This window comes from Moschus berezovskii, chromosome 14 (genome assembly GCF_049115385.1).
Source record: "Moschus berezovskii isolate FMDL1 chromosome 14, NW_MosBer_1.0, whole genome shotgun sequence".
In the NCBI taxonomy this organism is placed as follows: Eukaryota; Metazoa; Chordata; class Mammalia; order Artiodactyla; family Moschidae; genus Moschus; species Moschus berezovskii.
The window spans coordinates 5,162,864-5,187,322 of NC_142473.1; the positions used below are offsets into that span (position 1 = coordinate 5,162,864).

A 24,459-nucleotide genomic window follows, 5' to 3' on the forward strand; every position below is an offset into this window, starting at 1 on the left:
TAGCCCTGTGAAAAATACTGTTGATAGCTTGATAGGGATTGCATTGAACTTATAAATTACTTTGGGTAATATATTCATTTTCACAATATTTATTCTTCCAATCCATGAACATTGTATATTTCTCCATTTATTAGTGTCCTATCTGATTTCTTTCACCAGTGTTTTATAGTTTTCTATATTTAGGTCTTTTGTTTCTTTAGGTAGATATATTCCTAAGTATTTTATTCTTTTTGTTGCAATGGTGAATGGAATTGTTTCCTTAATTTCTCTTTCTATTTTCTCATTATTAGTGTATAGGAATGCAAGGGATTTCTGTATGTCGATTTTATATCCTGAAACTTTACTATGTTCATTGATTAACTCTAGTAATTTTTTTGTAGAGTCTTTAGGTTTTTCTGATAGAGGATCGTGTCATCTGCAAACAGTGAGAGTTTTACTTCTTCTTTTCCAATTTGGATTCTTTTTGTGTCTTTTTCTGCTCTGATTGCTGTGGCCAAAGCTTCCAAATCTATGTTGAATTGTAGTGGTGAGAATGGACACCCTTGTCATGTTCCTGACTTTAGTGGAAATGCTTTCAATTTTTCACCATTGAGGATAATGTTTGCTGTGGGTTTGTCATATATAGCTTTTATTATGTTGAGGAATGCTCCTTCTATTCTCGCCTTCTGGAGGGTTTTTATCATAAATGGATGTTGAATTTTGTCAAAGGCTTTCACTGCATCTATTGAGATAATCATGTAGTTTTTATTTTTCATTTTGTTAATGTGGTGTGTTACATTGACTGATTTGAAGATATTAAAGAATCCTTGCATCCCTGGGATAAAGCCCACTTGGTCATGATGTATGATCTTTGTAATGTGTTGTTGTATTCTGATTGCTAGTATTTTGTAAAGGATTTTTGCATCTATGTTCATCAGTGATATTGGCCTGTAGTTCTCTTTTTTTGTGGCATCTTTATCAGGTTTTGGTATTAGGGTGATGGTGGTCTTATAGAATGAGTTTGGAAGTTTACCTTCCTCTGCAATTTTCTGGAAGAGCTTGAGTAGGATATTTAAAGAAAGCTCTTCTTTAAATTTTTGGTAGAATTCAGCTGTGAAGCCGTCTGGACCTGGGCTTTTGTTTGCTGGAAGATTTCTGATTACACTTTCAATTTTCATGCTTGTAATGGGTCTGTTAAGATTTTCTATTTCTTCCTGGTTCAGTTTTGGAAAGTTGTACTTTTCAAAAAATTTGTCCATTTCTTTCAAGTTGTCCATTTTATTGGTATATAATTGCTGAAACTAGTCTCTTATGATCCTTTGTATTTCTGTGTTGTCTGTTGTGATCTCTCCATTTTTATTTCTAATTTTATTGATTTGGTTTTTCTCCCTTTGTTTCTTGATGAGTCTGGCTAGAGGTTTGTCAATTTTATTTACCCTCTCAAAGAACCAGCTTTTGGCTTTGTTAATTTTTGCTATGGTCTCTTTTGCTTCTTTTGCATTTATTTATGCCCTAATTTTTGAGATTTCTTTCCTTCTACTAACCCTGGGGTTCTTCATTGCTTCCTTTTCTAGTTGCTTTAGGTGTAAAGTTAGGTTATTTAGTTGGATTTTTTCTTGTTTCTTGAGGTATGCCGTTATTGCTATGAACCTTCTCCTTAGTACTGCTTTTACAGTGTCCCACAGGTTTTGGGTTGTTGTGTTTTCATTTTCATTCATTTCTATGCATATTTTGAATTCTTTTTTGATTTCTTCTATGATTTGTTGGTCATTCAGCAGCGTGTTGTTCACCCTCCATGTGTTGGAATTTTTAATAGTTTTTCTCCTGTAATTGAGATCTAGTCTTACTGCATTGTGGTGAGAAAAGATGCTTGGAATGATTTCAATTTTTTTTTGAATTTACCATGCTAGATTTATGGCCCAGGGTGTGATCTATCCTGGGGAAGGTTCCGTATGCGCTTGAGAAGAAGGTGAAATTCATTCTTTGGGGGTGAAGTGTCCTATAGATATCTATTAAGTCTAACTGGTCTACTGTATCATTTAACATTTGTGTTTCCTTGTTAATTTTCTGTTTACTTGACTTATCTATAAGTATGAGTGGGGTATTAAAGTCTCCCACTGTTATTGTGTTATTGTTAATTTCCCCTTTTATTCTTATTAGCATTTGTCTTACATATTTTGGTGCTCCTATGTTGGGTGCATATATATTTATAATTGTTATATCTTCTTGGATTGATCGTTTGATCATTATGTAGTGTCCTTCTTTGTCTCTTTTCACAGCCTTTGTTTTAAAGTCTATTTTATCTGATATGAGTATTGCTACTGCTGCTTTCTTTTGGTCTCTATTTGCGTGGAATATCTTTTTCCAGCCCTTCACTTTCAATCTGTATGTGTCCCTCATTTTGTGGTGGGTCTCTTGTAGACAACATATATAGGGGTCTTGTTTTTGTTTCCATTCAGCCAGCCTTTGTCTTTTGGTTGGGGCATTCAACCCATTTACATTTAAGAAAATTATTGATAAGTATGATCCCGTTGCCATTTACTTTATTGTTTGTTTCGAGTTTATACACTCTTTCTTTGTTTTCTGTCTAGAGAAGATCCTTTAGTATTTGTTGGAGAGCTGGTTTGGTAATGCTGAATTCTCTCAGCTTTTGCTTGTCTGTAAAACTTTTGCTTTCTCCTTCATATTTGAATGAGATCCTTTCTGGGTACAGTAATCTGGACTGTAGGTTATTTTCTTTCAACACTTTAAGTATGCCCTGACATTCCCTCCTGGCCTGAAGAGTTTCTATTGAAAGATCAGCTGTTATCCTTATGGGGATCCCCTTATGTGTTATTTATTGCTTTCCCCTTGCTGCTTTTAATATTTGTTCTTTGTGTTTGATCTCTGTTAATTTGATTATTATGTGTCTTGGGGTATTTCGCCTTGGGTTTATCCTGTTTGGGACTCTCTGGGATTCTTGGACTTGGGTGATTATTTCCTTCCCCATTTTAGGGAAATTTTCCACTATTATCTCAAGTATTCTCTCATGGTCTTTCTTTTTGTCTTCTTCTAGGACTCCTATGATTCGGATATTGGGGCGTTTACCATTGTCCCAGAGGTCTCTGAGATTGTCCTCATTTCTTTTATTTTGTTTTTCTTTTTTCCTCTCTGTTTCATTTATTTCTACCATTCTATCTTCTACCTCATTTATTCTATCTTCTGCCTCCATCATTCTACTGTTGGTTCCCTCCAGAATGTTTTTGATCTCATCTATTGCATTATTCATTGTATATTGACTCTTTTTTATTTCTTCTAAATCCTTATTAAACCTTTCTTGCATCTTCTTGATCTTTGTCTCCAGGTTATTTATATGTAACTCCAATTTGTTTTCAAGATTTTGGATCATTTTCACTATCATTTTTTGGAATTCTTCATCAGGTAGTTTCCCTATCTCTTCCTCTTTTGTTTGAGTTGGTGGGCGTTTATCCTGTTCCTTTATTTGCTGGGTATTTCTCTGACTCTTCATGTTGGTTATATTGCTGTGTTTGGGATGGCCTTTCCGTCTTCTGGCAGTTTGTGGAGTTCTCTTTATTGTGGAGTTTCCTCGCTGTGGGTGGTGTTGGATGGGTGGCTTGTCAAGGTTCCCTTTTTAGGGAACCTTGTGTCAGTGTTCTGGTGGGTGGAGCTGGATTTCTTCTCTCTGGGGTGCAATGAAGTGTCCGGTAATGAGTTATGAGTTGTCAGTGGGTTTGGAGTGACTTTGGGCAGCCTGTATATTGAAGCTCAGGGCTATTTTCCTGTGTTGCTGGAGAATTTGTGTGGTATGTCTTGCTCTAGAACGTGTTGACCCTTAGGTGATGCTTGGTTTCAGTGTAGGAATGGAGGCGTTTGATGAGCTCCTATCAATTAATATTCCCTGGAGTCAGGAGTTCTCTGGTGTTCTCAGGATTTGGACTTAAGCCTCCTGCCTCTGGTTTTCAGTCTTATTCTTGCAGTAGCCTCAAGACTTCTCCATCTGTCACTTCCAAAGTGGTTCCCTCTGTTTTAGCTTCTTCTGTTTGCTGGTCGTTTCAGTGTCTAATTTCCACCCTGACACAAGGGGAGGTGGTGGACACTTTTTAAGGCTCACTTGTTCAGTCGTGCTGTGGGGAGGGAGATACGCTGCAGACAAATATCACTGGAGTCTGTGGGGAGTGCTCGCAGTGTCTCGGCCACACACAGCATGTGTGCTGCCCAGTCTACACTGCACAGGTTCTAGGTTGCTCTGCTGGGAGCTGTCTTAGGCTGGTGCTGGGTTGCATGCACATCCCAGGTCTAAGCCACTCAGATTCAGGTACTTGGGTACTCCACAAAAGGGTAGACTTGGTTGGGCCTGCGTTTTGTGCCCTTCCCCAGTCTGAGCAGCTCTGGTGACCAGGTGTTTGGCGAGCATGGTCGCTTGGACTTATCGCCTCCCCAGTCCCTGTCGCTCGGTTTTCTGGACATACAACTGGAGCACCTTCTCAGGCAGATGTCGACCGGCCAGACACTCAAGAAGTCCTGGCCAGCAACGAAGCCTGCCTGCAGTTTGGTATCGGATGCTTTCTGGGGGCTGTGATTGCCCCCTTCTGGCTCTGGCTGCTGTCCTCTGCCTGTCTCAGTGGGGGATGGGCCGTCTGCATCTGGCTAGCTCTGCTCAGTCCTTTGTTCTATGAGCGGGTCTGGTGGAGTCTTAGGTTAGGGCTTTTTGCCTTTTCGCGGGGTCGCTATCCCACAGTCTGCTTTGCTATCTCCAGTTAGCTCTCTCAGATTGCCCTCTCGGCATTCAGTCCGGGTCCTCAATGCAGCCGACACCTCACTGCCCAACCCCTGCTTGCTAATGACAGATGCGGGTGTCTGTGCTGCTTCTCTGCTGGGAGTTACCATGGGGTGCGTAATCTGTGGGTTTTAATTATTTATTTCTTTTTCCTCCAGGTTATGTTGCCCTCTGAGGCTCCAAGGCTCACCACAGACTCGCCAGTGAGAGTGTTTCCTGGTGTTCAGAAACTACTCTCTTTTTTATGCCTCCCTTCCCAGGAGGGAGCTCCATCCCTACTTCTTTTGCCTCTCTTTTTATCTTTTATGTTTTTTCCTACCTCCTTTCAAAGACAATGGGCTGCTTCTCTGGGTGCCTGATGTCCTCTGCTGGCATTCAGAAGTTGTTTTGTGGAATTTACTCAGTATTCAAATGTTCTTTTGATGAATTTGTGGGGGAGAAAGTGGTTTCCCCATCCTAGTCCTTCGCCATCTTCTTCTGAATGGTGAGTTTTAAGTCAGCTTTTTCACTCTTCCCTTTCAGTTTCATCAAGAGGCTTTTTAGTTCTTCTTCACTTCCTGCCATAAGGGTGGTGTCATCTGCATATCTGAGGTTATTTATATTTCTCTAAGCTCTCTTGATTCCAGCTTGTGCTTCATCCAGCCTGGCATTTCACATGACCTACTCTGCATATAAATTGAATAAGCAGGGTGATAATATATAGCCTTGATGTACTCCTTTCCCTATTTGGAATCAGCTTGTTGTTCCATCTATGATCCAACCGATGTTGGCAATTTGATCTCTGGTTCCTCTGCCTTTTCTAAATCTAGCTTGAACATTTGGAAGTTCTTGGTTCATGTACTGTTGAAGCCTGGCTCAGAGAATTTTGAGCATTACTTTGCTAGCATGTGAAATGAGTGCAACTGTGCTATAGTTTGAACATTCTTTTGCATTGCCTTTCTTTGGGACTGTAATGACAACTGACCTATTCCAGTCCTGTGGTCACTGCTGAGTTTTCCAAATTTGTTGGCATATTGACTGGAGCACTTTCACAGCATCATCTTTTAGGATTTGAAATAGCTCAGCTGGAGTTCCATCTCCTCCACTAGCTTTGTTCATAGTGATGCTTCTTTAGGCCCACTTGACTTCACATTGCAGGATGTCTGACTCTTCATGAGTGATCACATCATCGTGGTTATCTGGGTCATTAAGGTCATTTTTTGTATAGTTCTTTGGTATATTCTTGCCATCTCTTCTTAATATCTTCTGCTTCTGTTAGGTCCATACCATTTCTGTCTGGTATTTTGCCCACTTTTGCATGAAATGTTCCCATGGTATCTCTAATTTTCTTGAAGATATCTCTAGTCTTTCCGATTCTATTGTTTACCTCTGTTTGCACCATTCTCTTAGGAAGACTTTTTTATCTCTCCTTGTTAGTCTTTGGGACTCTGCATTAAGATGGGTATGTCTTTCTTTTTCTCCTTTGCCTTTCACTTCACTTGTTGTTGCAGCTATTTTTAAGGCTTCCTTAGATAGCCATTTTGCCTTTTTGTTTTTCTTTTTCTTGTGGATGGTTTTGGCCACCACCTCCTGTACAATGTTTTTTTACCTCGGTCCATAGGTTTTCAGTCACTCTATCAGATCTAATGCCTTGAATATACTTGTCACTTTCACTGTGTACCAGAAGGGCTTAATGGTTTTCTCTACTTTCTTCAATTTAACTGTGAATTTGGCAATAAGGAGTTACAGTAAGCACCTATATTATATAATATAATGTGTCTATATAATTAGTCATATTAAGCTATGCCATAAAACAATTGATAAAGAAACGAGGTAAGATAAATAATGAGTAGTGTTAGTGTCTATAATTGTATACTATTATAAGTAAAAATTGAAACTATCATTAATTAATCGCAAATTCAACAAATACCCAACAACTATTTTTAGTTTTATGTTTCTTTGTATAACTTTGTTTTTTTTGGCCAATGAGTAAACCAAATTGCTATGGGATTCAGATATATAATAATGCAATTTTTTATTGTACTATGATACAAATAATACAATAAACCTAACTTGGTAGTTTTTATTAAAAATTTTATTTCCAATAAAAAATAAATAAATTATAAAGAAAAAAAATTGAAGGTATTGGTCAAAAAAATTTTATTTCTATTTTTATAGAATTTTTAATATATTTATATATATATATAAAATATATAAAATCTCTCTATTTTATATTTCTTACAGCTCAGTGAGTGGTACTTATTCATTACATTTATTAATACAGAAATTCTTTCATTTTTTCCCCTATTGTGTATTTAAGAGTGGAAAAATCAATATATGTTTAAAACTCATTTTCTAATATTTGTCTTGAAATTCATGTTTTGAGATATTTGAATGAATATGTGGCTAAGTGCTATTTTCACTATCAGACATTTATGAGAACTATTTAGTTCATAACATTAAAAATAATTTGGAAAACATATACAGAAGATAAAATGCTTCTCAAAACAGTTGTCTATTAACGTATTTTGAAAATAAATTGTGAGCTATTTCCATCATGTTTTTGAAAGTTGGTACAAATTAAAATGTCACAGAAGTAATTATTGACAGCCTGCTACCACAATATGAAGTGTGCCCAGCCTTCTAGAAATTTAATAACACATTCTTTTATCCTCATTGTATTAATTTATCCAGCTGAGAAACGGTTAACTTGTCAAAGGCTTTTTTTTTTTTTTTTTTGGAAGGGAATAAAAGATGGCAGAGAAGGAGGACATTGAGCTCACTTACTCCCACAAACACATCAAAAATATATCTGAATGTGGAGCAACTCTAGGTGTAAACAAATTGGAAACTGGCAGAAAGCTCTTCCACAAACAAGACTGTTAGAAAGACCCACACAGAGAAAAGGAGGCAAAGAAATCAGTGTTTGAACTACATATTGAACACCTCATTCCTGGGATCTTACATTGAGAAGACACATCACTTTAGCTGGTTTGAAAACTAGCTGGACTTAAGACGGGGCTGCAAGAAACTGAGATTTTACATACATCCACTTGTTTTTAGGAAAATGGGAAGGAAGCAGATTGAAAACTCCCTGGGATTCTGGCCAGTTTTTTTTATGGCCATCCTAGAGATTTAATACAGATTTAATGCAATTCCTACCAAAATACAGTGAAATTTTTCACAGAACTAGAGCAAAAAATCCAAAAATTTATATGGAACCAAAAAAGATCCTGAATAGCTGAAACAATCTTGAGAAAAAAAGAATAAAACATGAGGTAATCACACTCCTTGACATCATTATACTAAAAAGCTACAGTTATCAAAACAGTATGGTACTGGCACCAAAAAGACACATAGATCAAGACCCCAGAAAAAAACCCGTGTACCTATGGTCAATTAAGCTACAGTAAAGAGACAAGAATATATAATGGAGAAAAGGAAGTCTTTTCACCAAGTCCTGCTGGGTAAATTGGACAGTTATATGTAAAATAATGAAATTAGAACATTTTGTCAGACCATATACACAAAGAAAGTATTAAAGACTGGAAAGTATTAAAGGCTGGAAACCATAAAACTCTTAGAAGAAAATATTCAGAACACCATCTTTGACATAAATCATAGCAATATATTTTGGACCATTTTTTTAGAGACAAAGGAAACAAGCAAAAGTAAACAAATGGGACCTTTTCAAACTTAAAATCTTTTTCATAGTAAAGGAAACCATTGTCAAGATAGAAAGAAAACTTAATGAGAAAAATTACTAGCAAATGATATGAATGATAAAAGTATTAATATTCCAAATATGTAAACAACACATAGAACTTAAAATTAAAAAAAAAATTCTGATTAAATGGGATGGGGAGGGAGGTGGGAGGGGGTTCAAGATGGGGAACACATGTACACCCGGGGCAGATTCATGTCAATGCATGGCAAAGCCAATACAATAACGTAAAGTAATTAGCCTTCAATTAAAATAAAAAAAAAATAAAACATTGGCAGAAGGCCTGAATTAATATTTTTCTTTTTTGATGGAGATGGCTAACAGTCACATGAAAAGATGCTCAACACCACTATATTAGAAAATTGCAAATCAAAAACCACAATAACATAGTACCTCACAACTATCAGAATGACCATTGTTATCAAAAGCTCACAAATAACAAATATAGGATAGGATTTGAAGAAAACGGACCACTACTGCACTGTTAAGGGGGATATTAATTGGTGCTGCCACTATGGAAACAAGTATGAAAGTTCCTTAAAAAAAATGAAAAGATAGAACTACTATATTGTTTAGGAATCCCACTCCTGGGTATACATTCAAAGAAAGTAAAAACTAATTTAAACCATGTACCTAATTTAACTATGTACCTCAAAGTTCATAGTTGCATTATTTACAATACCCAAGGTAAAGAAGTAATCTAAGTGGATAAATGGATAATGGATAAAGTGGATAATGGAAAATGGATAATGGATAAAGAAGATGTGGTATATCATGATATATTACTCAACCATAAAGAAACAAAAAATTTACCATGGATAGAGCTGGAGGGTATTTTACTTGGTGAAATAAATCAGACAGAGAAAGACAAATACTGTTTATAATCACTTATATTTTGAATTTAAGAAATAAATTAAAGAAATTGACATAACAAAACAGAAAGAAACTCACAAACATACAGAAATAAATAATGGTTACCAACAGGAAGAGGGAAGGTGTGAGTAACAAGATAGGAGTAGGGGATTAAGAGGTACAATTTACTATGTATAGAGTAAGTAAGATTCAAAAATATATTGTACAGTGCAGGGAATATAGCTGATATTTTATAATAACTCTAAATTGAATATAATCTATGAAAATATTGACTATGTTGTATACTTGAAAATCATTTATATTTTAATAGAAAAAACTCGGAGACATTTTTCTGATCAAGATTATTTAGCATTTTACTTTGTAAAAAAATGCTTTGATTCTCTGAAACTTTTTTCTATTATTTTATTAAAGAGGATGTTGAAACAGTTATTGAAGTGCATGTACAAATTCCTGACAAACTTTGGTTTAGCTTTTGTTTTTAGATTAATCAGAAATGAAATCAAGAAACATTAAAAGTGATTTTGCTTAGAGCTATAGGAATTCAAATACAGAGAGTGTAAAAATGTTCAGGATAGGAACAGCTTTTTTGTGGAGAAATTTTATAGAACAATTAAGAACACATAATTTATTCTTTTATGCATTATTTTAAATTTAATTTAAATTTATTTAATTTATTTTATTTTTTAAAAAATATTTATTTTAATTGGAGGCTAATTACTTTACATTATTGTATTGGTTTTGCCATACATTGACATGAATCTGCCCTGGGTGTATATGTGTTCCCCATCTTGAACCCCCCTCCAACCTCCCTCCCCATCCCATTCCTCTGTATTCTTACATTAGTTCAGTTCAGTTCAGTTCAGTCACTCAGTCGTGTCCAACTCTTTGCAACCCCACGAATCACAGCACGCCAGGCCTCCTTGTCCATCACCAACTCCCGGAGTTCACTCAAACTCATGTCCATCGAGTCGGTGATGCCATCCAGCCATCTCATTCTCTGTCGTCCCCTTCTCCTCCTGTCCCCAATCCCTCCCAGCATCAGAGTGGACTTTGTTACAAATTATGAGATTTATATTTGAGTGGTATTTTAAAGAGACAAAGATTTGTTAATAGTCTCATTATTATTGTGCATTCTGGTAAAATAAAAAACCTCTTAGAATTCTTGAATAATTGAAATAGAGTTGATAGCGGTAAACACTCAACTTTTCTAAGTTTTGGGTATCTGATGTATAGCCTGGTAACTATAGTTAACAACACTGTATCATATTCTCAGAAGTTGCTAAATAAATAGATCTTCAGCGTTCCCACTCCTAAAAGAAGAAAAAAGATTTGTACAGTTTGTGTAGTCATCAAAGGTATGCAAGAAGAAAAAAGTCATTATACGAAGTGCTGGAGGAGGAAATGGCAACCCACTCCAGTATTCCTGCCTGGAAAATCCCATGGACAGATGAGCCTGGTGGACTGCAGTCCACAGAGTCACAGAGTCAGACACAACTGAGCGACAGATTACAGCACACGATGGAAGTGTTAGCTAACCCTACTGTGGTAATCATTTCACAATATATTTGTGTATCAAAGTATAATGTATTTCTCTTGTATGTTAATCATATCTCAATAAAGCTGGAAAACATTAATTTCTTTGAAACTGTGACAAAAATAAGATGCTTGGTTTCCTTAGCAAGAGTTTATTTAACTTTATTTATTCAACAAATATCCGTAGCCCCTGGGTGTGCTGATTTTCTTCTTAGAAACCTGCTAAACCTCTGAAGTTGTCAGTGTGCTCTAGGTACTCAGTTGCCTTCTCCAGAGGTGGTCTTTCATAGCACAAGTCTTTTAGCAACTAGAGGGTCTGAGCCCTACTCACCAACTGACAGGAAACTGGTAATCCCTGAAGTTCTTACAATTGACTGTCCTGTAGGATTTGTGAAGAGTTATTTGCAAAGTTTCAGTTATTCATGTCAAACAACTCAAACTGTCAGCATAGGAGTGGAGTGGGAGAAGGAAGAAATGGGAGTCTGAGCTGAAGTGACTAGGTCTTGCTCAAGAGAGAAGGTAACCTTCTTTCTTGGATTCCATAAATACACACTAAAATTTTCATATACTTTATGTAATTACCAAAAGGTTGGCTTGAAGCTCAACATTCAGAAAACAAAGATCATGGCATCTGGTCCCATAACTTCATGGCAAATAGATGGAAAAACAATGGAGACAGTGTCAGACTTTATTTTTTGGGGCTCCAAAATCACTGCAGATGCTGATTGCAGCCATGAAATTAAAAGATGCTTACTCCTTGGAAGGAAAGTTATGACCAACCTAGATAGTATATTAAAAAGCAGAAACATGACTTTGCCAAACAAGGTCCGTCTAGTCAAGGCTATGGTTTTTCCCGTGGTCATGTATGGATGTGAGAGTTGGACTGTGAAGAATGCTGATCGCAGAAGAATTGATGCTTTTGAACTGTGGTGCTGGAGAAGACTCTTGAGAGTCCCTTGTACTGCAAGGAGATCCAACCAGTCCATTCTAAAGGAGATCAATCCTGGGTGTTCATTGGAAGGACTGATGCTAAAGCTGAAACTGCAATACTTTGGCCACCTCATGCGACGAGTTGACTCACTGGAAAAGACTCTGATGCTAAGAGGGATTGGGGGTGGAAGGAGAAGTGGGCGACAGAGAATGAGATGGCTGGATGGCATCACCGACTCGATGGACATGAGTTTGAGTGAACTCTGGGGAGTTGGTGATGGACAGGGAGGCCTGGCGTGCTGTGGTTCATGGGGTCGCAGAGTCGGACACGACTGAGTGAACTGAACTGAACTGAATGATTTCTTGCACTCCCTGCGGAATAAATCTGAGTGATATACAGGTTAAAATTAACATTTTCTAGTAGAACAATAGCAATTCATCAATCAACTGTTGTTTTTTTCCCTTCTTCTATAAAGGACTTCCCTGGTAGCTCGGACGGTAAAGTATCTGCCTATAATGCAGGAGAACCGGGTTCGATCCCTGGGTCAGGAAGATCCCCTGGAGAAGGAAATGGAAACCCACTCCAGTACTCTTGCCTGGAAAATCCCATGGATGGAGGAGCGCGGTAGGCTACAATCCGTGGGGTCACAAAGAGTCAGACACGACTGAACGACATCACTTTCACTTTCTTCTATAATAGGGCAACAGGTGGATAATACTGTCATTTTATTCTTGCAGTATAGTCTGGCTTCAAAAAACTTTAAAATAAATTCTACATGCTTTTTTGCTTTTGAGTTTTACAAATGCTAATTATTGTTGAAGAAAAAAACTTATGGCATCTAGTTTAGTGTCCCTGGATATTAAGGAGAAATCTCTGAAACATGTCTTGGTTTTGATTTGTAGAGTTGAGTACTAAGTTGTTCTTATAACTAAACTTCCAAATTGGTAAGTTATTACTATGAATCAAATCATAGTAATCAGATCAAATCATGTTGTGCAAATGAACTGTATGTAGCAAACTAACGAATGAAACATGCTACAATATTGTTCAGCAAGCCCAACATATTGTAGGTAAATATGAGCAAACATTTATAAAACCACTAGATGGCATTCATTCACTGCAATTTTGGCCAAATACAGCCTTTAGAACTTTATCATGATATGCAGGATTAGGAGCAAGTATTATCCCTTATTTGATGATATTTTTCTATGGTTTAATGCAATGACAGAGTTCAACTTTACCTGTTCCTGTATGCTTTAAATCAAGTCAACAAGCACTGAAAATCTTTATTAAAGGATTCTTCCTTGCGAGAAGATTTGAAAACCATCTTCACTGTAGTGGTAATGTATTTACTTAAAACATTTAGAAGAAAATATGCACAGAATGTCACTTTTTTGTTTTATTTCATTGTTTTATTAATTTATTTGTATATTAATCACATAGCTAGTTCTCTAACGGTTATAAAAAGTACAGTCACATTTTGAATATTCTAGAAGGCATTAATCTTTAGAATTAGTGTTTATGAAAATAGGAGGTCAAGAGATCTTGAGTCACAAAAAGTCCTTTTTATTGTACAGCTTAAAAATGTTTGAGAAATAGTGCTTCTAAGTACATTGAGAACCAAAACGGTCTTTGGTGTTAAAAAACTATGATTTAGTCTTGCTTGTGTGTGTGCTCAGTCACTAAGTTGTGTCCAACTGTTTATGACCCCATGGCCTGTAGCCAGCCAAGCTCCTCTGTCCATGGAATTCTTTTGGCAAGAATACTGGAGTGGGTTGCCATTTCCTCTTCCAGGAGATCGTCTCCTTCCACCCCACCTCCCCTGCCCCAGGGATTGATTCCACATCTCTTGTGTCTCTTGCATTGACAGGTGGGTTCTTTACCACTGAGCTACCTGGGAAGCCCCATGACTTAATATTAGAAATAAATAGATCATGGAGCAAAAACTCTCAAACTCCACACTTTGACTAAATGGGTGAGAGAACATATTTATCAATCAAAAAAGGTCAACCATATTTGTAGACAGCCTAGGTTAATAATAACAACATAAAATCCAGCACTTACCTGTTCTAATATATTTTGAAGCCTCTCTATTTCACAGTCTATTACAAATTTCTTCTCTTGTCTTCTATCGAGTTCTTCTAAAAGTTGCCTATAGTTGACATCGTTAAAATTTTCCACACATATAGCACTGACATGCCAACCATTTTGTCCTGCTTTTTCCATAATAGCTTGAAGTATTGAATATCCTAGTGGGGAAAAAATTCAGAGTGGTTACTAAAAACATGCCCTTAAATAACTTATGCAGGCACAAAGTCTACATCAATATTTTTATATTAAAAAATGAATTCTTACAAATTTAAAAATACGAGTGGTTATTTGTAAATAATTCAATTTTCCTTTCTTTGCATGTGTGTGTACTAAGTTGCTTCAGTCACGTCCAACTCTTTGCAACCTTATGTACTGTAGCCCACAAGGCTCCTCTATACATGGGATTCTCCAGGCAAGAATACTGGAGTGGGTTGCCATACCCTCCTCCAGGGGATCTATATTGCCTGAAATGAAGTACCAACATCATACCTTGAGTAAGCGCTCTCAAAATCCCTCTACTGAAGAAACACTCCTTAAAAATGTTGCTTGAATGAAGTATAAAATCATACCTTGAAAAGGTTCTCAAAATTCTTCTACCAAAGACATTGCTTTGGAGACATTTTTGAAGAGATAAACCTAAAACAAAATCTAGTACCCTCTGTAGTCAAGAACAATTTAAAAAATCTTTGCTAATTTTACTCACTCAACATAATTAATTTTGAACATCTGTATTGACTCTTCTCTTAAACAAGTAATAACATTTTGGAGTTCAACTGTGGAAGATAAGTTATAAAATAAACATTACAACAGTATTTATTGAAGACCCATTATTATAAGTGAAGAAAGCATTATTTAACTCTTCCTGCCTTGACAGCGGAATTAAGTGGATTGGGGGGGAATTGAATGAAAAACCAGGTGAAGGAAAGGCCTCTCAAGCTCATAATCTAGTAGAGGAAAAAGACGTTCAATTAAAAAAAAAGCAACTTAGTTTAAAACTGTAATGACTGCTGCACGCAAGGAAAAGTTTTGGCCCAAGGGAAAGTTTGGTTAAATCTGCCTTCATGAGACAAGGGAAAATGCCCTGAGAAGAAACAGATTGAATTGGGTCTTGAAGGTTGAGAAGGTACCTCTAAGATTGCTGAGGAAAGAGTGTTTATTAGCTGGAGACAGCCTTCCCGGGGTGTGGAACGGTCTTTACTCTGTTCTTGATCCAGATCTCTCTCCATATAGAGGAGAAGTATGGATCTTAATATCTTGGTAAAGGAAGAAGGGGCAGACTCATGAAACCAGCCTTTAGAATATTTCTTCATGTTAACATAGCCTTGAAATCTTGCCTTTTCCAGCTCTCAGTTTTGAAGTGGAATGTGAAAAAAAATAAAAAGGAAAAGAAACTTCTAATCTATGTGTAGCATTTGGCATAAGCCTTTTTGTTGTTGTTCAGTCACTCAGTGGTGTCTGACTCTTTGTGACCACATGGACTGAAGCACACCAGGCTTCCCTGTCCATAAGAGACTCCTGGACCTTGCTCAAATTCATGTTCATTGAGTCAGTAATACCATCTAACCATTTCATCCTCTGGTGTCCCATTCACCTCCAGCCTTTAATCTTTCCCAGCATCAGGGTCATTTCCAATGAGTCAGGTCTTCACATCAGGTGGCCAGAGTATCGGAGCTTCAGCTTCGGCATCAGTCCTTCCAATGATATTCAGGACTGATTTCCTTCAGAATGGACTGGTTGAATCTCTTTGTAGTCAAAGGGACTCTCAACAGTCTTCTCCAACACCACAGTTCAAAAGCATCAAATATTCAATACTCAGCCTTCTTTATGGTGCAATTCTCAAATCAGTTCAGGACTACTGCAAAAATCATAGCTTGATGATACAGAACTTTGTTGGCAAAGTAATGTCTCTGTTTTTTTAATATGCTTTCTTGGTGTGTCATACCTTTTCTTCTGAGGAGCAAGCATCTTTTAATTTCATGGCTACAGTCACCATCTGCAATGATTTTGGAGTCCCCCAAAATAAAGTCTGCCACTGTTTCCATTGTTTCCCCATCAATTTGCCATGAAGTGATGGGACCAGATGCCATGATCTTCACATTTTGAATGTTGAGTTTTAAGCCATCTTTTCCACTCTCCTTTTCCACTTTCATCAAGAAGCTCTTTAGTTCCTCTTCACTTTCTACCATAAGGGTGGTGTCATCTGCATATCTGAGGTTATTGGTATTTCTCTCAACAAATGTGATTCCACCTTGTGCTTCTACCATCCCACCATTTCACATGATGTCTTATGCATATAAGTTAAATAAGCAAGGTGACAGTATACAGCTTTGACATACTCCTTTCCCAATTTGTAACCAATCCTTTGTTCCATGTCTGATTCTAACTGTTGCTTCTTGACCTGCATACTGGTTTCTCAGGAGGCAGGTAAGGTGGTACTTATGCTTCTTAAAGGTAAGCATAAGCCTTTAAAAAGGTATAATTCTTATTTGAGCTCATTCTATGCCAGTTATAGTTTCTAATAGTTTCTTTCTCCCTTGCTCCCTACAAAGCATCTAGTGAAGGTGATGGAATTCCAGTGGAAATATTTTAAATCCTAAAAGATGATGCTGTGAAAGTGCTGCACTCAATATGTCATCAAACTTGGGAAACTCATCAGTGGCCACAGGATTGGAAAAGGTCAGTTTTATTTCAGTCCCAAAGAAAGGCAATGCCAAAGAATGTTCAGACTACCAAACAATTGCACTCATCTCACACACTAGTAAAGTTATGCTCAAAGTTCTCCAAGAGAGGCTTCAAAAGTATGTGAACCTAGAACTTCCAGATGTTCAAGATGGATTTAGAAAAAGCAGAGGAACCACAGATCAAATTACCAAAATCAGCTGGATCATAGAAAAAGCAAGAAAATTCCAAATACATCTGCTTCATTGACTATGCTAAAGTCTTTGACTGTGTGAATCACCAAAAAAATGGAAAATTCTTAAAGAGATGGGAATACCAGACCACTTTACCTGCCTCCATGAGAAACCTGTATGTAGGTCAAGAAGCAACAGTTTGAACTGGATGTGGGACAGTAGGCTGGTTCCAAATTGGGAACAGAGTACATCAAAGGTGTATATTGTCACCTTGTTTATTTAACTTATATACAGGTACATTATGTGAAATGCTGTGCTTGATGAAATACAAGCTGGAATCAAGATTGCAGGAAGAAAAATCAATAATCTCAGATATGCAGATAACACCACCCTTATGGCAAAATGTGAAGAGGAACTAAAAAGCCTCTTGATCAAAGTGAAAGAAGAGAGTGATAAAGATGGCTTAAAACTCAACATTAAAAAAGTGGCATCTGGTCCCATCATTTCATGGCACATCGATGAGGAACCAATGGAAACAGTGACAGACTTTATTTTGGCTCCAAATCATTGCAGATGGTGGCTGTAGCCATGAAGTTAAAAGACGCACATCACCGATTCGATGGACATGAACTTGAGGGGGGCTCTGTGTGTAGGTGATGGACAGGGAAGCCTGGTGTGCTGCAGCCCATGAATTCAAAGAGTCGGACATGACTGAGTGACTGAATGGAACTTGCTCCCTGTAGTTAGTTTGAAGAGATGGGTGGATTAAAAATGAAGACTTAAAATGAGTACAAAGCATTTTTTGGATAAGATCACCTTTTCTCAGTTTTCTAATTTTTATATGAGTCTCTCAGATTTAAGGATTTTGATTTTTAGGTGTATTTTCTACAAGCCACGCTGGGCTGGAAGAAGCACAAGCTGGAATCAAGATTGCTGGGAGAAATATCAATAATCTCAGATATGCAGATGACACTACCCTTATGGCAGAAAGTGAAGAGGAACTAAAAAGCCTCTTAATGAAAGTGAAAGAGGAGAGTGAAAAGGTTGGCTTGAAGCTCAACATTCAGAAAACAAAGATCATGGCATCTGGTCCCATAACTTCATGGCAAATAGATGGAAAAACAGTGGAAACAGTGTCAGACTTTATTTTTTTGGGCTCCAAAATCACTGCAGATGCTGATTGCAGCCATGAAATTAAAAGACGCTTACTCCTTGGAAGGAAAGTTGTGACCAACCTTTATAGTATATTAAAAAGCAGAGAGATGACTTTGCCAACCAAGGTCCGTCTAGCCAAGGCTATGGTTTTTCCCGTCGTCATGTATGGATGTGAGAGTTGGACTGTGAAGAAAGCTGATCGCCGAAGAATTGATGCTTTTGAACTGTGGTGTTGGAGAAGACTCTTGAGAGTCCCTTGTACCGGAAGGAGATCCAACCAGTCCATTCTAAGGGAGATCGATCCTGGGTGTTCATTGGAAGGACTGATGCTAAAGGTGAAACTCCAATACTTTGGCCACCTCATGCGACGAGTTGACTCACTGGAAAAGACTCTGATGCTGGGAAAGGTTGGGGGCGGGAGGAGAAGGGGACGACGGAGAATGATATGGCTGGATGGCATCACCGACTCTGTGGACATGAGTTTAAGTGAACTCCGGGAGTTGGTGATGGACAGGGAGGCCTGGCGTGCTGTGATTCATGGGGTCGCGGAGAGTCGGACACGACTGAGCGACTGAACTGAACTGAGCAGCATCCATTACAGATGGAACTGATGATGAGGCCATATTTGAAATATGAATTACCTGATAGCCTGCCAAATGAAATACTGTGGCAGTGAGGATTTATTTTTATCTAAATGAAAAAAAAATCCAAAGAGGAAGAAAGAGGGCATGTTGATTACTGTATAATTATTCTAGTATATCTATTGTTCCATTTAGTCTTTCTTTTTGTAATGTATGCCTGTAATTATCTTTTCAAATCTTACCTAGATTCCCTCCTTCCCTGCCCCTAATCAAGTACTCTTTCCCTTGTTTCCTACCTTATGCATATGTAACATGAAGATTTGTGTCCTGCCTTAATGAAATCAAACAGGACTTGAGGGGTCTTCCTGGGTTCAAAAGTCCCTCAGAGTCCCCCATTTCTTATTTTTAGAGAAAGGCTTTAAGTCTTCTAGACCTTCTCTGAGTTCCAAAGTGTGGACTCATTTACAATTACTATAATTAGGAAAGTGAGGGAACACAAGTGAAGCAAATCCAAATGGTCTTGCAAGAAACAGAAATCTCTAAAGGTCTTAAAAGGAAAAAAAAAATCAGAAGCCATTGCGAATTGACATTCTTGACCAACACATAATGCTCTAAGTAAATAATAAAATGTCTCAACTATTGGTTTTGCTCTCTGTAGAATAAGAGTTGAAGGCTTACTAATTTGATCTGCAGGAACAATCATCAAAATCACACTGAGTCATAAGACACTGGCAGTAAGTCTGCAATTGAGATCTGTGGGAAGCTAAAATTACAACCCCCCCTTTCCTCCTCTTTACCCTTCTTGCTTTTAAAAACCTTGCACCCTGGCCAGCCAACATGATGGATCTGAGAACAGCCATCTCCTATCTTCTCTGGAGGGCAGTGCCCAGATCAATGAACTTTTCTCTGTTGAAAGTTCTGATTTTTCTTTTTGTTTGGCCTCACTGTGCATCTAGCACACAAACTTGGTTTAGACATTAGTGTACATGTTCATTCCTCATTTATTCTGTTAGTGGGATTTTCTCTCTGACACAGCTTCCCATCTTTGGCTGCAAAGAATATAATCAATCTGATTTCAGGATTGACCATGTGGTGATGTCCATGTGTAGAATCTTGTCTTGCTTTGTTGGAAGAGGGTGTTTACTATGACCAGTGTGTTTTCTTGGCAAAACTCTATTAGCATTTGCCCTGCTTCATCCTGTATTCTGAGACCAAATTTGCCTATTACTCCAGGTATTTCTTGACTTCTTACCTTTGCATTCCAGTCCCCTATAGTGAAAAGGACATCTTTTTTGGGTATTAGTTCTAGAAGGTCTTGTAGGTCTTCATAGAACAGCTCAACTTCAGCTTCTTCAGCATTACTCATCAGGGCATAGTCTTGGATCACTGTGATATTGAATGGTTTGCCTTGGCAATGAACAGAGATCATTCTACTGTTTTTGAGACTGCATCCAAGTACTGGATTTCAGACTCTTTTGTTTACTATGATGGCTACTGCATTTATTCTAAGGGATTCTTGCCCATGGTAGTAGATATAATGGTCATCTGAGTTAAATTCACCCATTCAGTCCATTATAGTTCACTGATTCCTAAAATATCGGCGTTCCATCTTGCCATCTCCTGTTTGATGACTTTCAATTTGCCTTGATTCATGGACCTAGTATTCCAGGTTTCTAGGCAGCATTGTTCTTTACATCATCGGATTTTACTTCTATCACCATTCACATCCACAAGTGGGTGTTGTTTTTGCTTTGGCTCTGTCTCTTTATTCATTCTGGAGCTATTTCTCCACTGATCTCCAGTAGCATATTGGGCACCTATGGACCTGGAGAGTTCATCTTTCAGTGTTCTATCTTTATTCCTTTTCATGCTGTTCATGGGATTCTTAAGGCAAGAATACTGAAGTGACTTGCCATTCCCTTCTCCAGTGTACCACGTTTTGTCAGAACTCTCCACCATGGCCCATCTGCCTTGGGTGGCCCTACATGGCATGGCTCATAGTTTCATTGAGTTAGACAAGGCTGTGGTCCATGTCCTTTATCAAGTCCATCTTTGCATGAAATGTTCCCTTGGTAACTCTAATTTTCTTGAAGAGATCTCTTGTCTTTCCTATTCTGTTGTTTTCCTCTATTTCTTTGCATTGATCGCTGAGGAAGGCTTTCTTATCTCTCCTTGCTATTCTTTGGAACTCTGCATTCAGATGCTCATATCTTTCCTTTTCTCCTTTGCTTTTATCTTCTCTTCTTTTCACAGCTATTTCTAGGCCTCTTCAGACAGCCATTTTGCTTTTTTACATTTCTTTTCCATGGGGATGGTCTTGATCCTTGTCTCCTATACAATGTCACGAACCTCCATCCATAGTTCATCAGGCATTCTATCTATCAGATCTAGTCCCTTAAAATTATTTCTCACTTCCACTGTATAATTATAACGGATTTGATTTGGGTCATATCTGAATGGTATAGTGGTTTTCCCTACTTTCCTCAATTTCAGTCAGAATTTGGTATAAAGAGATCATGATCTGAGCCACATTCAGGTCCTGGTCTTGTTTTTGGTAACTATATGGAGTTTCTCCATCTTTGGCTGCAAAGAATATAATCAATCTGATTTCGGTGTTGACCATCTGGTGATGTCCATGTGTAGAGTCTCCACTTGTGTTTTTGAAAGAGGGTGTTTGTTATGTCCAGTGTATTCTTTTGATAAACTAACAGAAGCAGAAAATATTAAGAAGAGGTGGCAAGAATACACAGAAGAACTGTACAAAAAAAAAAATCTTCATGACCAAGATAATCACGATGGTGTGATCACTCACTTAGAGCCAGACATCTTGGAATGTGAAGTCAAGTGGGCCTTAGAGAACATCACTACAAACAAAGCTAGCGGATGTAAAGGAATTCCAGTTGAGCTATTTCAAATCCTGAAAGATGATGCTGTGAAAGTGCTGCACTCAATATGCCAGTAAATCTGGAAAACTCAGCAGTGGCCACTGGAATGGAAAAAGTCAGTTTTCATTCCAATCCCAAAGAAAGGCAATGCCAAAGAATGCTCAAACTATCGCACAATTACACTCATCTCACACGCTAGTAAAGTTATGCTCAAAATTCTCCAAGCCAGGCTTCAGCAATACGTGAGCCACGAACTTCCAGATATTCAAGCTGGTTTTAGAAATGGCAGAGGAACGAGAGATCAAATTGCTAACATCCGCTGGATCATCGAAAAAGCAAGAAAGTTCCAGAAAAACATCTATTTCTGCTTCATTGACTATGACAAAGCCTTTGACTGTGTGGATCACAATAATCTGTGGAAAATACTGAAAGAGATGGGAATACCAGATCACCTGACCTGCCTCTTGAGAAACCTGTATACAGGTCAGGAAGCAACAGTTAGAACTGGACATGGAACAACAGACTGGTTCCAAATAGGAAAAGGAGTACGTCAAGGCTGTATATTGTCACCCTGCTTATTTAACTTTTATGCAGAGTACATCATGAGGAACGCTGGGCTGGAAGACGCACAAGCTGGAATCAAGATTGCAGGGAGAAATATCAATAACCTCAGATATGCAGATGACACCACCCTTATGGCAGAAAGTGAAGAGGAACTCAAAAGCCTCTTGATGAAAGTAAAAGAGGAGAGTGAAAAAGTTGGCCTGAAGGTCAACCTTCTGAAAACTAAGATCATGACATCTGGTCCCAACACTTCATGGGAAATAGATGGAGAAACAGTGGAAGCAGTGTCAGACTTTATTTTTTGGGACTCCAAAATCACTGTGGATGCTGATTGCAGCCAGGAAATTAAAAGTCGCTTACTCCTTGGAAGGAAAGTTATGACCAACCTAGATAGCATACTAAAAAGCGGAGACATTACTTGGCCAACAAAGGTCCGTCTAGTCAAGGCTATGGTTTTTCCCGTGGTCATATATGGATGTGAGAGTTGGACTGTGAAGAAAGCTGATTGCCGAAGAGTTGATGCTTTTGAACTGTGGCTGGAGAAGACTCTTGAGAGTCCCTTGGACTGCAAGGAGATCCAACCAGTCCATTCTAAAGGAGATCAATCCTGGGTGTTCCTTGGAAGGACTGATGCTAAAGCTGAAACTCCCCTACATTGGCCACCTCATTCTAAGAGTTAACTTACTGGAAAAGGCTCTGATACTGGAAGGGATTGTGGGCAGGAGGAGAAGGGAACGACAGAGCATGAGATAGCAGGATGGCATCACCGACTCGATGGACAAGAGTTTGAGTGAACTCCGGGAGTTGGTGATGGACAGGGAGGCCTGGCGTGCTGTGATTCATGGGGTCACAAAGAGTCAGACACTAATGAGTGACCGAACTGAACTAAACTGAATTGAACTGTGATCTGTGTGATTAGATTGGTTCGTTTTCTGTGATTGTGGTTTTCATTCAGTCTGCTCTCTAATGGAGAAGGATAAGAGGCTTATAGAAACTTCCTGATGGGAGAGACTGATTGAGGGGAAAACTGGGTCTTATTCTGATGTGTCATACCATGCTCATAAAACTTTAATCCAATTTTCTGTTGAAAGGTGGGACTGTGTTCCCTCCCTGTTATTTACCTGAGGCCAAACTATGGTGACAGTAACGAAGATAATGGCGACCTCTTTAAATAAGTCCCACGCATGCACTCAGTTCAGTTCAGTTGCTCAGTCTGACTCTTTGCAACCCCATGAATCATAGCATGCCAGGCCTCCCTGTCCATCACCAACTCCTGGAGTTCACCCAAAGTCATGTCCATCGAGTCTGTGATGCCATTCAGCCATCTCATTCTCTGTTGTCCCTATCTCCTCCCACCCCCAATCCCTCCCAGCATCAGAGCCTTTTCCAGTGAGTCAACTCATCGCATGAGGTGGCCAAAGTATTGGAGTTTCAGCTTTAGCATCAGACCTTCCAATGAACACCCAGGATCGATCTCCTCTAGAATGGACTGGTTGGATATCTTGGCAGTCCAAGGGACTCTCAAGCGTCTTCTCCAACACCACAGTTCAAAAGCATCAATTCTTTGGCGATCAGCTTTCTTCACAGTCCAAATCTCACATCCATACATGACCACAGGAAAAACCATAGCCTCGACTAGATGGACCTTGGTTGGCAAAGTCATCTCTCTGCTTTTTAATATGCTATCTAGGTTGGTCATAACTTTCCTTCCAAGGAGTAAGCGGCTTTTAATTTCCTGGCTACAATCAGCATCCACAGTGAATTTGGAGCCCAAAAAAATAAAGTCTGACACTGCTTCCACTGTTTCTCCATGTATTTCCCATGAAGTGATGGGACCAGATGCCATGATCTTTGTTTTCTGAATGTTGAGCTTCAAGCCAACCTTTTCACTCTCCTCTTTCACTTTCATCAAGAGGCTTTTGAGTTCCTCTTCACTTTCTGCCATAAGGGTGGTGTCATCTGCATATCTGAGGTTATTGATATTTCTCCCAGCAATCTTGATTCCAGCTTGTGCTTCTTCCAGCCCAGCGTTCTTCATGATGTACTCTACATATAAGTTAAATAAGCAGGTGACAACATACAGCCTTGGCGTACTCCCTTTCCTATTTGGAACCAGTCTGTTGTTCCATGTACAGTTCTGACTGTTGCTTCCTGACCTACATACAGGTTTCTCAAGAGGCAGGTCAGGTGGTCTGGTATTCCCATCTCTTTCAGAATGTTCCACAGTCTATTGTGATCCACACAGTCAAAGGCTTTGTCATAGTCAATGAAGCAGAAATAGATGTTTTTCTGGAACTCTCTTGCTTTCTCCATGATCCAGCAGATGTTGGCAATTTGATCTCTTGTGCCTCTGCCTTTTCTAAAAGCTGCCTGAACATCTGGAAGTTCACGGTTCACATATTGCTGAAGCCTGGCTTGGAGAATTTAGAGCATGACTTAACTAGCGTGTGAGATGAGCGCAATTGTGTGGTAGTTTGAGCATTCTTTGGCATTGCCTTTCTTTGGGATTGGAATGAAGACTGACCTTTTCCAGTC

General features: G+C 38.5%; 1 protein-coding gene across 1 annotated transcript in view; it reads right to left on the minus strand.

The window, feature by feature from the left end:
* Positions 1–24,459, minus strand: part of GRIA4 (glutamate ionotropic receptor AMPA type subunit 4) — a 635,851-nt gene that overhangs the window by 165,961 nt on the left and 445,431 nt on the right. The window contains exon 5 of the mRNA XM_055422848.2: positions 13,861–14,045. Within this exon, the coding sequence (XP_055278823.1) occupies positions 13,861–14,045 (185 nt within the window). The remainder of the gene's footprint in view (positions 1–13,860; positions 14,046–24,459) is intronic.